At 43.3% G+C, this 14,072-nt stretch overlaps 1 protein-coding gene across 2 annotated transcripts in view; it reads right to left on the bottom strand.

The window, feature by feature from the left end:
* LOC306919073 (uncharacterized protein) overlaps positions 1-14,072 on the bottom strand; it is an 82,500-nt gene that overhangs the window by 14,645 nt on the left and 53,783 nt on the right. For both annotated transcript variants that reach the window (XM_079531909.1, XM_079531910.1), the window contains exons 17-23: positions 3,475-4,157; positions 2,970-3,015; positions 2,011-2,061; positions 1,871-1,906; positions 1,582-1,631; positions 1,240-1,292; positions 73-299 (exon numbers count right to left, since the gene is read on the bottom strand). In XM_079531909.1, coding sequence (XP_079388035.1) covers positions 73-299; positions 1,240-1,292; positions 1,582-1,631; positions 1,871-1,906; positions 2,011-2,061; positions 2,970-3,015; positions 3,475-4,157 — 1,146 coding nt within the window. The remainder of the gene's footprint in view (positions 1-72; positions 300-1,239; positions 1,293-1,581; positions 1,632-1,870; positions 1,907-2,010; positions 2,062-2,969; positions 3,016-3,474; positions 4,158-14,072) is intronic.

Genomic DNA, 14,072 nt, shown 5'->3' with positions numbered 1-14,072 from the left:
ATAGTGTAACATAAATAGCACTTATTTGGTTTGTACAAGGAAGATGTTTAGTTGTACAGTCAATGTTCTCACCAGCCAGGCACAGGGAGTGAGGGAGCTGGATGGACTTGAGAGCAGAGGGATCCTTGTCGACGGTCTGTATGTTGAATATGGGCCCAGCAACCATCCAGGGGTTCTGGACCAACTTGTTGAACTTGGACCAGGACAGGATGGAATAGACCACCAGAACTCGCTCCAATGCCTCGAATATCAAGCCTGTCAACACACACTCATATGTGCCCTGTCCTTCCAGTTGAGCCCTAAGGAATGTGCGCACGCACGCACACACACACACACACACACACACACACACACACACACACACACACACACACACACACACACACACACACACACACACACACACACACACACACACACACACACACACACACACACACACACACACACACACACACACACACACACACACACACACACACACACACACACACACACACACACACACACACACACACACACTAGTCGTATAAGTAACAAGAATATAATGAAACGCAGGAGGACAGCGGCCTCTAGTGGCAGTTATCTACAGCAGGACTCTGCAACCATTTTGACATGAAGTGCTGTGTTTATATTTTCTTGCTAGTCAGTGTGCCATGTCAACATTATGTTGAATTATGACACCACATAAGTGACACATGAGTCAGTTCAGTATGAAATTGAATGAATGTAGAATTATGTGCAGGATTTGCATGCATTTGAGATTTAATATTTAACTTCATAGCAGATGATAATTTACGTCATGTTGTAGTATAATCAGTATTACCTAAAATGCCCAGCGATCAAGGACATCATCATTTTAGGGCCTGCCCCATGAAAGCCTTGATGTGGCGTTTGAATGAGACAACTTTCTTCAAGTACTTCTTGGAATAGTTTGTTGGGTATATCCATGTTTTATTCCAACGCGTAGCGACTGGCGAGACTAAAAACAAAAAACCAACTACCTAAAAACAAACTACCTAACTGGAATAAGATTTTACCATTCGGTCTAAACCACGCCTAGAGCAGATCACACGGCCGATTTAGGAACACAGACAAGGCTTTCCTTTTAGGAGGAGGTTAATAGTAGTATGAAACCAGATAAACAGGCTAGGTGACGTGAGGTTCTCTAGTATGAGGGTTTAACAGATGTCAGATTAACAGATTAACAGATGATGTCAAAGTGATGTCCAGACTCACTGCAAGCGTCCTCTGGACAGTTTCTCAGGGATGATCATCTCAATGCCGTAGCTCTGGACGGACAGACAGACAGACAGACAGACAGACATCAATAAGGATCACCAACAGCCATGCATACTGTATGCATAAAGAAGAGGACCTGAGTATCTCTGATCTAATTAATAAGCTAAAAGCAATTGGTTTTGATAGCACATCAGTGAGCTGGATGCAATCCAGGGAGAGAACAGAGAGAGAACATATGGTGGAGGTGAACGCCCCCATTATAACGTGCTCAAAGAGCCCCCACGGATGGCTGCAATTTGAAACTATTTCAATCAAACAATCAATGAGAAACAAACAGACCTGCTGGACGTGTTGGCATTTTTCACAGCATGATCCCAAGTACACGTCATCTGGAGGGACACAAAACAACAGTTACACTAGCTCAGTTTCAGGAGACGGGGCTTAATCGTAGACAGACACAGAAGAGTTTCAAATGTCATCAAAGTCAAACGTTGTCATGACGTGAAATGGAACAACGTTTAGAGAGAGGCGATACATTCCCACAGTTTGTCCACGTGTAGATTTATGATTTACAGTATATTGTGTAGATATCACATTACATTCAGTCATTCATTAAAGTCTCTCCTACCAGTACCATAATCATCCAGATCAGTTTTCTTCAGCTCTGCAGAAGAACATTAAAGAGAAAATGTTTAGTTGTGTGTTAATCATCCTTCACGTGGTATTCACACCAACACTCACAGTTCATTGTAGTGTTAAATGATTTACCTTCCTCTCCCGTTTCAATCTCCATCATCTTCATCAGGTCCATGCAGTCTTCTGTAGAGAGTATAAACACATTATAGTAGTGGATCACAGGCAGCTTGGAGGCTTATAGTCAGTATAAACACAGTGGACAGTTATTGTATCACAGGCAGCTTGGAGGCTTGCAGTGTAAAACATCAATATGATCTACTCAGCATAAATATCGACGGTGCAACCGGGGCCCAGCGCCGCCAAGGGGCCCATGAAGGGGGAAGAAGAAGAGAAAAAAAAGAGTCAGGACGATGAAAGCCTGGTTTCAGGGGCTATCGGCCGCAGGAAGAGTAACACCAAGGATTAGTCAGTGATGTCACTTGCAGAGTGACAGATGTAATCGGTTTATAAACAGCTTCAAGTCCATACTACTTCCATGTTGCATAACAGTGACATCACTGTCCACTCCTTGTTATCTTTACCACCTTGTTTCAACGTGTGTGTATACTGTGTTCATGGCGCGCTGCCTGTGCCTGTCATCAGCACAACAAGCTCAACTGTAGACTATTTTGTCACGTTCCGCTGCGCTAACGAAACACTAGATGGGATTATTATATCATGTCAGCAGTCAGCACTATCAGAAGATGTAACCCAGGTAAAGTAATCTGTCACTCTGCAAGTTTAACTAAAGTTTGTCCAAAGTCATTTCTGATAGCCTGCAGGCAGCAGGCTGCAGCCCTGCAGTCCTACAGATATACAGATTGATTGAAAGTGAAACATGCAAATTGATGTAAACATACATACAGATTGAATGAATATGTATATGTCAGATCGCATCACATAACATCGCATCGCCGCCGACACTCCCCCGCATCGCATCGCCGCCACCGCCCCCGAAGCCACACGAATATTTTTGGGGGCCTACGCAAGATATCTGCACCGGGGCCCACTGCCATGTAGTTTCGCCCCTGGATCTACTGTATTTTTCTTACCAGAATCCTCCTCCTCTTCCTCTGAAGACATGTTTACACATGGTGCCTAAGAACGAAGAGGCAAACATCATAAAAGAGAATTTTCAGCCAGTCTAAATAAGGACAATTCAGAATGCTACAGCATTTTTTTTAAAGTGACTTAATCCACAAACCCAGTTCAATTGTAAATATTTATTTAAAGCATAGTGTGCATACTAGTAAAGGGTCTGTGTCCGCCCAAGCCAGAGTTGAAATATTCTCAACTTTAGGCAAGCGCTTTGTGGACACACACACTTGGTGAACCAATAGCCTAATAATAGACAACGATATCAGATTAATTAAACATCTTGCAAAGAGCTTGTTTTCGGAGAACAAAGCTCACATGTCATATTGATCTAACTGCAGACTGTGGATAAAGAGCTTTGGTATGGTAATGTGATTATAATATAATATAATATAATATAATATAATATAATATGTATGGTAATGTCTGTGACTGATGTCAAAGTAAATCTTCATCTCTCACCGGCTGGGGAGGAGCTACAGTCATGACGTCAGCTCCTGAAGAGGACGCCATTGGCTGGGAAGGAGCTACAGTCACGACGTCAGCTCCTGAAGAGGACACTATTGGCTGGGGAGGAGCTACAGTCGTGACATCAGCTCCTGAAGAGGAGGCTATTGGCTGGGGAGGAGCTACAGTCGTGACATCAGCTCCTGAAGATGACGCTATTGGCTGGGGAGGAGCTTCAGTCGTGACAGCAGCTCCTGAAGAGGACGCTATTGGCTGGGGAGGAGCTTCAGTCGTTACAGCAGCTCCTGAAGAGGACGCTATTGGCCCAAGATACTTCAGCAGCCAATCAGAAACCTTGTCAGGTGACCCGAGACTTCCTGCCTCAGATGGCTCCATCACTACAGACGCCACCATCATGTCAATCATCTGCTCTCTCCTCCATTGTTCTTCTTGTCTGCTCCAGTCTGCTTCTGTCAATCTTTGCTTTCCTTTCAGTCTCTGAAACATCTTCTTCAATAATGGATTATCGCCACTGGAGGCCTGGCTCATGCTGCCATACAGTGAAGAGGGCGCTATTGATCCAGGACGCGAGGATAAAACCTTGTCAGTTGACCAGCTGCCGAATCCTGAAGAGGGTGCTATTGATCCACAATGTGAGGATGAAAAACCTCCTGTCTCAGATGGTGTTGCAACATTCACTGGAACGCAACAAGACATGTACAATGATGAAAATACAAGAAACTAATCATTACTAGAAACAAATTTCAAGAAATTTGACTGGGTGCCTGCAGCTCGCCAAGTCTGTGCAGCATTTGAGCCACGGACCACCATTTGATGACATTTAGCCTTTCAGACCCTGTAAGGGTTCATTTGGTTGACCTGGTAAGCCAGGTCTCTAATGGGGTATTTTGTCTAAGTTTATTGCGCATTACGTTGCCACCAACATGCTAATACTAACATGCGAATGCTAACATGCTAAACTTTTAATGCTAACATGCTAATGCTAACATGCTAACATGCTAATGCTAACATGCTAATGCTATCTCACAAAAATCCAATGGCAGTCTCTCAGTCAAATTTGGTCACATTTAGTCACCTGAATGTCTTAGTGTTAGTTTAGTTTTAGTTAACTGAATATCATATGATTTTAGTCGACTAAATCTAGCTAGTCGACTTAAAGCTCTATGAGCTTGTAGATCTGCTATTTTGGAAAAATCGTGTGCAATATTGTGAAATAGTGAATATTCGTTCACAGCAAAGAAAATTACTCATACCCTATCTTTGCTTCTGGGGGGGGGGGGGGGGGGGGGTCCCTGGATGATGGGGGTCAGATGGGGCCGCAGGCCAATTACAATAGAGTTTTTGGGGTCCTTGACATGAAATAGTTCTGATATAGAAACATATTAAGGTTTTTCATAAAACTGTTGGATTTAGAAAACATTTGTAGAATCTGGTCTCAGGTCTCAATGGGTTAACCCATTAAGACCTGGAACACATCTGTGTCACCTTAACTTTTAACCACATTAGCTGTTGAGAAATAGATCTACAAGCTCGTAGACCTTAACTTTTAACCACTTTAACCATTATTTAAACTTTAGCTGTTGATAAATAGCAGATCTACAAGCTCATAGCACGGCACAGAGTGCTGCGCTATGATCTTGTGGATCTACTATTTTTGTTAATCGTGAAAACGTATATGCAAATCTTTTATATATTCTTTCACAGCAAACATTTTTAACTCAAATATTTGCTTCTGGGGGTCCGTGTAACAACATATTTTCAGATGGGAGTCCACGGCCAATTTCAGAAAATGTTTGGGGTCCTTTTATATTCCATGTTTTATAACATCCTGCATTGTTCTAGAAAAAATAGAAATATGTTTTTCACACTTTTAGAGAATATTTGTGGTCATATGGGCATAGGCCTACCTATAACAATGGGTTTTTTTGCTATTTTTTTTCATCGTGCAAATCTTGTATATATCTTATTTCACATTGACCGTTTTTAATTCAAATCTTTGCTTCTGGGGGGTCCATGGAACAACTTATTTTTAGATTGGGGCCGACGGCCAATATACGGTACATACATTTTTCCATCCTGCATTTCTTTTTAATATTCCATGTTTTATAACATCCTGCAGTACATTGTTCTTAAAGACCTAGTGAAATGAAAAATATATTTTTCACACATTTAGAGCATATCCGTGGTCGTCATATGGACATACCTAACAATAGATGCCAAAACAATGGGAAATTTCCAAATTTTGTGTATTTTTTTTACATCAAAAGTCCATAAAATCAAATTTGAATAACTTCCTTTGAATGAAAACTGCGTGATGACGTGTTGAGCCTCAAATTAATAAAAAGTAACTTTGATTTAATTCACCTGTTTGATTCCCATCGCTGCGCGTTCACCCAAACACAGCTGGTTCTGATTACAGAACTACTCCATTTTTAATCCCATTCAAGGTGACGTCCAGACAGTTATTACTCATTTTAAACTCAATCATCACTCTGAAATATGTATCTGAAAACATTGTAGGGTAGAAAGCTACGTAGTAGCAAACATGCTGTCTGTCTGTCTGTCTGTCTTGTGCGTGTGTGTGCGCACACACACACACGCACACATGCAGTGTATGCCTGCATGTGTCCCTGCGCGTGCGTGTGTGCGTGCGTGCGTGCGTGCGTGCGTGTGTGACTGTGCGTGTGCGTATGCATGCGTGTGGGCGCATGCATGTGTGTGCGCGTGTGCGTCTGTGTGTGTGTGTGCGTGTGTATCATTTTAGTCGACTAAATCTACAGCTGATTTGCGTTGCCTTCATGTGTTGTGCGTGCGTGCGTGCGTGCGTGCGTGCGTGCGTGCGTGCATGCTTGCATGCCCTATTGACTGAAGATAATTAATTGTGTTTCAAAGTGTTTTCTTTCGTCGAGTTATTACCGTGGCATCAAAATGTTCTTAAAGACCTATGAAATGAAAAATACGTTTTCCACACATTAGAGCATATCCGTGGTCGTCATATGGACATACCTAACAATAGATGACAAAACAATGGGAACATTTCAATGTCTGTGTATTTTTATATCAAAAGTCCATAAAAATCCAAATTGTAATGACTTCCTTTGAATGTAAACGTGCTGCGTGATGACGTGTCATCTGTGTCACCTTAGCTTTTAACCACATTGACCATTATTTTAAACTTTAGCTGTTGATAAATAGATCTACAAGCTTGTACGAGTGCCGCGCTACGAGCTTGTAGATCTGCTATCTATGAAAAATTGTGAAAATGTGGTGCAAATCTTTGAATATATATTATTTCACAGCGAACGTTGTGTGTTTGCGTGCATTCATTTATGTGTGCGTGCATTTATGTGTGCGTGCGTGCATGTGTCCGTGTGTGTGTGCGTGTGTATGCATGCATCAGTGTTTTGACAGCCAATTTTGACTTAGTTTTAGTCATAGTCTTTTCAATAAAATGTAATTTAGTTTTAGTCATAATTTAGTCACCTGAATGTCTTAGTGTTAGTTTAGTTTTAGTTAACTGAATATCATATTTTAGTCGACTAAATCTACAGCTCGTAGCTCTATGAGCTTGTAGATCTGCTATTTTGGAAAATCGTGTGCAAATCTTTGAATATTCGTTCTGTCCCTGGAACAACACATTTTCAGATGACATTAAATAGTTCTGATATAGAAACATTAAGGTTTTTCATAAAACTGTTGGATTTAGAAGACATTTGTACCGCGCTACGAGCTTGTAGATCTGCTATCTTTGAAAAATTGCTGTATGGAGACTTGGAGAACAACAAAACTCACAACACACAGGCTGCAAACATTCACCAACACATGGTGGCACATGGTGCCTCAGGAGAATTCTACACATCTGGTGGAGGGACAAAGTTAGCAAATGTGGACCTGTTGAAAACACCAGGATCCCATTTGATCTACAGATCCGAAAAAGAAAGTGGAGTTGGATTGGACGCACACACCCTCAGAAAACCTGCGACAAATATCACCCGACAAGCCCTGAAATGGAACCCCCAGGGGAAAAGGAAACGAGGTCGCCCCAGGAACAGCTGGAGAAGGAGCATCGAGGCAGAAATGGCAGAGAGTGGGCTCAACTGGGGGAGATCTAGAAAGAACGGCTAAAAGCCGAGTGAAAGAGGATTTTGTCAACGGCCTATGCACCCTAGAGGAGCAAAGGGCTTAAGTAAGTCAAGTGTTGAGAAATAGCAGATCTACAAGCTCGTAGACCTTTAACCACTTTAACCATTATTTAAACTTTAGCTGTTGAGAAATAGCAGATCTATGAGCTTGTGGATCTGCTATGTTTTTAAATCGTGAAAAATGCAAATCTTTTATATATTCTTTCACAGCAAACATTTTAACTCAAATATTATATATATAATATATACATCTAAACCAGGATGCAGCTTTCTTCACTGAACAACGACAACGACAAGGACAAGGAAGACGGAACACGACATTTCAACAAAGGAGTGAAAGGACATTGTTGCCGGGCACCAACCCATTGGATAAGTTCGGTAAACGGTCAAGATGTGCTGTGTGTCAAAGCACATTTCATTGGGCCAAGGACTGTCCCCACAAGAAGAACGAACAAGTAAGATTAACTGAAGACGAAAATGTAGATGAAGTTAACATCACGTTGTTGACAAATAACCCCATGTCTGACGCAGAGATTTTCATAACTGAATCAGTGGGATCCGCCATCATAGACACTGCATGCACTCGTACTGTATGTGGGGAGAAATGGCTTGACAGTTATGTTAATGGACTTAGTCAAGAGCAGGCAGACAAAATGATGAAGACAGAAAATTCCAGTTCCAGACCATTTCGTTTTGGAGATGGCAACGTGGTATATTCCACCAGAAGAGTGAAACTACCGGCCAAAATAGGACACACAAAATGTCACATTGAGACAGAAGTGGTCAACGCTGACATTCCACTGTTACTGAGTAAATCTTCACTGAAGAAGGCAGGAACAGTTTTAGACATGGAGAATGACAGAGCAGTAATGTTTAAGCAGCAGATTCCTCTTGAGTTCACTAGCTCAGGACACTACTGTGTGGACATAAGAGACAATGACAACACAACACGGCGAATGAAAGATGACGTGATACTCGCAGCGACAGCTGAAGATGAAGTCCTGACTGTGACGGAAAACATGTCTTCAGCCGAAAAGCGCAAAGTCCTTCTCAAGCTACACAAACAGTTTGGCCACGCATCTGCAGACAGGCTGCAGAGGCTAATCCAGAGCTCGGGAAACAAAGACAAGGAATGCCTCACTATTTTGCAACAAATAGTACATGATTGTGACATATGTCAGAGATACTGCAAAGCGAAGCCGAAGCCAGCTGTTGGTCTGCCTCTAGCGTCAGAGTATAATGAAACGGTGGCGGTGGACCTGCACGAGTTGGAACCAGGAGTATGGTATCTACATGTGATTGACCAATTCACACGCTTCAGCGCAGGAAGTATTGTGAAAACAAAGAAAGCCTCTGAAATAGTCAACTCCCTCATCCACACATGGATAAGTGTTCACGGTCCCCCTCGGATTCTGTACAGCGACAACGGCGGCGAGTTCAATAATGCAGAGTTCAGGGACATGGCAGAAAACTTCAACATCGAGACGAGGACGACAGCAGGATACAGTGCCTGGAGCAACGGGCTGTTGGAAAGACATAATCAGACTCTCACTGACATCCTTCTGAAGGTGAGACAGGAAAACGGATGTGACTGGCACACTGCCCTAGACTGGGCTCTTATGGCTAAGAACTGTATGCACAGTGTTCATGGTTATAGCCCTCATCAACTGGTATTTGGTCAAAATCCTAATCTTCCATCTGTATTTGATAAACTGCCTGCACTGGAAGGCACTACAGTAAGTGCAAGGGTAGGACAACACATATCAGCGTTGCATGCTTCTAGGAAAGCTTTCACTGAAGCTGAATGTTCAGAGAGGATAAGGAGAGCACTACATAAGCAGCTCAGACCCACAGGTGAAAAATATGAGACGGGAGACAAAGTCTATTACAAACGTGCTGACAGTACAGAGTGGAAGGGACCAGGGGTGGTTATTGGTCAGGATGGGGCTGTTGTATTTGTAAGACATGGTGGTATCCTTGTTAGAGTACACCATTTAAGGCTTAATAAGGTACACACACGTGTTCAAGATGAGGTTCTTACTGACACAAACAGTGAGACGATGGTACAGAACCAAGCAGCAGATGGTGAAAATACAGATTTAGTGAACAGAGCCACGGGTAGTTCATTTACTGAACAGGAAAGTGACAGGGAGTCCAATGCAGGAGAGGGAGCACATACATTAGTGACTCAAAATGATGTGACACAAACTGAAATGGAGCACAATGTCTGTGATGATAACCCTGTTATTTCTGCAAGTGTCAATGTAAAAACAGGACAGACTGTAACTTTTATGAAAAGAGGTGAAAGTGTTCCATGTAGAGCTAAAGTCCTAAATAGGGCAGGGAAAGCCACAGGAGGGTACACAAATTGGTATAACCTGCAATTTATTGAAAATGATGGGGGTCATGGTCAAAAGGAGGCAGTTGATCTGTCACGTGTGAATAGTCTCAGCATTGAATCCAATTCAGAAGTCAGGGATGCTGATGTACTTATAACAAAAGACATATCATTTGATGAAGCCAAACAAGTAGAGATTGATAACTGGATCAATAATGATGTTTTTGAAGAAGTTGAAGATGCAGGCCGAAAATGTGTTTCCACCCGTTGGGTCTGTAGTAGGGCATTAACGACTTGAGATTTTTCCCAGTCGACTTGTCAGACAGTAAAGTCGAAGTCGTATCGATTTATCGTTTTATGCGACGGGGGGGGGGGGGGGGGGGGGGGGGGGGGGGGGCGCGAGTCCGCGAGTCCACGGGAAGGCCGCGGAGAAAAACCACACTTGACACACTGCTGTCCAACTTGAGCAACTTGTATTTATTTAAAGATATCTGTGTCTTTGCAACATACAATCACATGCACTTTTCTTTTTTTTTTAACCATAACAATATAACAACAACCAAATACTACGGCCAGTTATTTTCATTGTGAAATGTCATCGGAAATCCAGGGTTTAACCCAAAACAAACGTGAGTTGGCTTGACAGACAATAATGCCAATTAGAGGCAGAGCGCATCATTAGTCAGTCAGACAGTCATAAACCAGACCACATTGCTGCATGCACGACACAAAAGACGTCAGCTTATTACAATAAAAAAACGAAATGTAGGCTAAAGCCACACCAACTTTTTTTTTTAAACACGCTGACTGCACTGCACTCTCAAAAGACAACTTAAACAAATATTAACCAAAACTCACCCAGATATCCTTTTGAAATAAAACGAAAATAAAGTAATCCCAATAAAACGGAAAATAATAAGGCCTATATTAATTCTATTCCTCCTCGTCGCTGCTGTCCTCTTTCACGATCTTGGCCTTGTCCTTCTGATTCTCATGGAGGAAGATGAGGGTATCCACGTGTTCTGGATGAAGGCTAGACCGCTGTCGGGTGATTGTATTCCCGGCCAGAGAGAACACCCTCTCACTGGGGGTGCTGGTAGCTGGCACAGCCAGGTAACGATGAGCCAGTTTGGCTAATCGAGGGAACTGCTCCTGGTTTCGGGACCACCACTTAAGAGGGTTATCCATTGTAGGAATGTGACGTGTAGCAAAGTAATCCCGTATCTCCTCGGCTGGAGTGGCGCGACCGCAACCCTCATTCTTCCCGCTTTCATAGGATGGACCGAAAAGTTCCTCAAAGTCACTTTCCAGTCTGGATTTTTTCATCACCGGGCGCGTAACATCCCCATCTTCAGCTTGCATATCGCCCTCGTCATCATCATCATCATTTTCACCTGCAATGAAAATGAATAACGCTGATTAGTTTACTTTTACATAACCACATGCAAGAATAATTGCAGCCAAATTGTATAAAGGATTGGGCCTACATTTCCATAGTCACCAAGATAATTATTATTATAGTTAAAAAAATAACGAAATAAATAATAATAATAGACTTATTAGACTGCACTTTAAGGCCTATTATAACATTACCTGCGGCAGCATGCGGCTCGGCGGCGGCCTCCTCGTCTCGCAGCAGCTGATGCAGGTGGTCGCGGGCGTCATCTCTCTTGCTGTCTGGGAGGAACTGCAGATGGTGGAAGCGGGGATCTAACTGACAGGCAATGATGGGAATTGACTCTGCCAGGCCATCGGACTCGAGTTTGAAGCGAGTTACCAGTTGTTTTTTCACAGTGGTTTTGAAGAGGCGGATCGCACCCAGGTCCTCTTTCTTGACACAGAGGGTTTTGTTGACGGTGTTGAAAATCGCGGGATAGATGAAGGACAGGCCAACATGCAACTCGCCACACATCAGTTTGGTAGCCTTTGCCAGGGGAGATAACACAGGAATGAGTTGCTCTATCAGCTCCCAATGTGACGCTCGCACCGCGAGGGCCTTGGCTTGGCTTGGCTTTGTCACGGACTCATCTGCCAGGACAGCCTGGACGGGGATCCTTTGCTCGTGTAAGCGTTCAAGCATCATGAAAGTGGAGTTCCACCTAACCGCACAATCATTTTGGAGTTTATTTTTCTTCATTTTGAGGTCATGCTGTTTTGCCTTCAGAGCGCAAGTTGCCGCCGATGAGTGGCGAAAATGACTCACGACGCGTTTGGCCAGATCCACGGATTTGGCGATTTCAGGTAGGACTAATCCAGCTTTTATTGCCAACTGTAGAGTGTGCCCTGAACATCCGAGGTCTGTTGGCGACAGCTCACACATCTCCAAGGCCAGGTTCATATTTGAGGCATTATCATGCACCGTACAAAACGCCTGTATGTCCCACTCTTTGATTATTGCAGACAGACGAGCAGATATGTTGGCAGCTGTGTGTCGCTCTGTCATGAGGGAGGTAGTCAGGACTCTGGCTGCCATGGTCCACTCATCTGTAATGTAATGGGCCGTTAACGTGATGTAGGGCTCCATGGTTGAGGACGTCCACAGGTCCGTTGTTAGCGACACACTCCTGCCTTGCATCTCCTGTTTAAGGCTGGCTCGCACGGTGTCACTCTCTCGGTTGATATTAGCCCACAGAGTTTTGTGGCACGGGGCTGTGTATTCCGGTTCAAAAAATGTCAGCATCGCTTTGAAGCCTCTCCCTTGCGCTATACATAAAGGCCTGGTGTCTTGGACGATTACATCCATAATTAAACCTGTGATTTGCCGTTTTCTTTGGTCTGATAGAGGCTTTTTGGCGTAGCTGCTCATGGACGTCTGCACTGGGCGACTATCAGCACTCCCGTCACCCTTACCGGGATGCTTGTTTTTGAGATGGCCGATCATAGCGCTTGTGTTCTTGTGGTAGGAGTAGGTCTGCTTACAGAGTGTACAGGACACGGTTTGTTTTTCTTCATCTAGATTGAAGTACTTCCACACGTGTGACCTGTGGCTGTGCTGTTTATTTGTCGGGGTCTGCGCGGTTTCACCTGCTGAATCATCTATCTCCGCCATTGTTGTTTTCTTCTTGACACCTTTCTCCTTATTTTTCCCTCCACCGTGCTAAGTACCGCCCTGTGTGTTTACGCATGAGGTGATTATTGGTAAAGCCAGTAGGACACACTATCAGGGTAAGCCAATCAGGTTTTGCATTCCGTGTCCCACACACAATCGCATGAAAAAAGGGGAGGGAAAAAAAAAAAAAGTTGAACTTTTTTTTTTTTTTTTTTTTCTCCCCAAGATCAACTTTCGACTCGGGCTGGTGGGAGTCGACTCGTGTTAATGGAATCGATAAATCGATAAATCGATTTTTTGATGAATGCCCTAGTCTGTAGTCTAAAATAAACTGACAAGGGTATTGTACCTAAAGCTAGGCTTGTAGCCAGGGGTTTTGAGGAGTTTAATATCCAACAGCTGCAGAAAGATTCACCAACCTGTGCCTCTGAATCCCTGAGGTTATTGCTAGCAGTGATTTGCCAAAATCGGACATCAAATCTGCCTTTTTGCAAGGCATGGAGTTGTCAAGGGACATTCTTGTCCGCCCACCCCCAGAAGCGAACAGAAAAGGGATTCTATGGAAACTAAAAAAATGTGTATATGGTCTTGCTGATGCATCACTTTATTGGTATAATAGAGTGAAAGAAATCATGCTTAGCACGGGTGGTAAAGTGTCACAAGTGGATCCTGCAGTCTTTTATTGGTTAGATGACCAATGCAAAGTTAAAGGTGTACTGGCATGTCATGTGGATGATTTTCTCTGGGCTGGCTCTCAACATTTTGTAACTGATGTGATTCCTCGACTGAAGTCTGCGTTCCATGTGGGACGCGAGGAACATGAGAATTTCTGCTATGTGGGATTGGATATAGTCACTATAAATGGTGTAATAGAGTTGCATCAGCAGAGCTATATTGACAACATGCAACTCATTAATATGCAGCCAGCACGTGCTATACAAAGAGATTCAGCTCTTAGTGAAACAGAAAGAGAGCAGCTGAGATCGAAAATAGGACAAATTCTTTGGGTTGCAAGGCAAACCAGGCCTGATGTTATGTTTGATGTTTGTATTTTGGCATCCAT

Source organism: Electrona antarctica, assembly GCF_951216825.1.
Source record: "Electrona antarctica genome assembly, contig: scaffold_314, whole genome shotgun sequence".
Lineage (NCBI taxonomy): Eukaryota > Metazoa > Chordata > Actinopteri > Myctophiformes > Myctophidae > Electrona > Electrona antarctica.
This window is presented reverse-complemented; position numbering and strand designations above follow the sequence as displayed.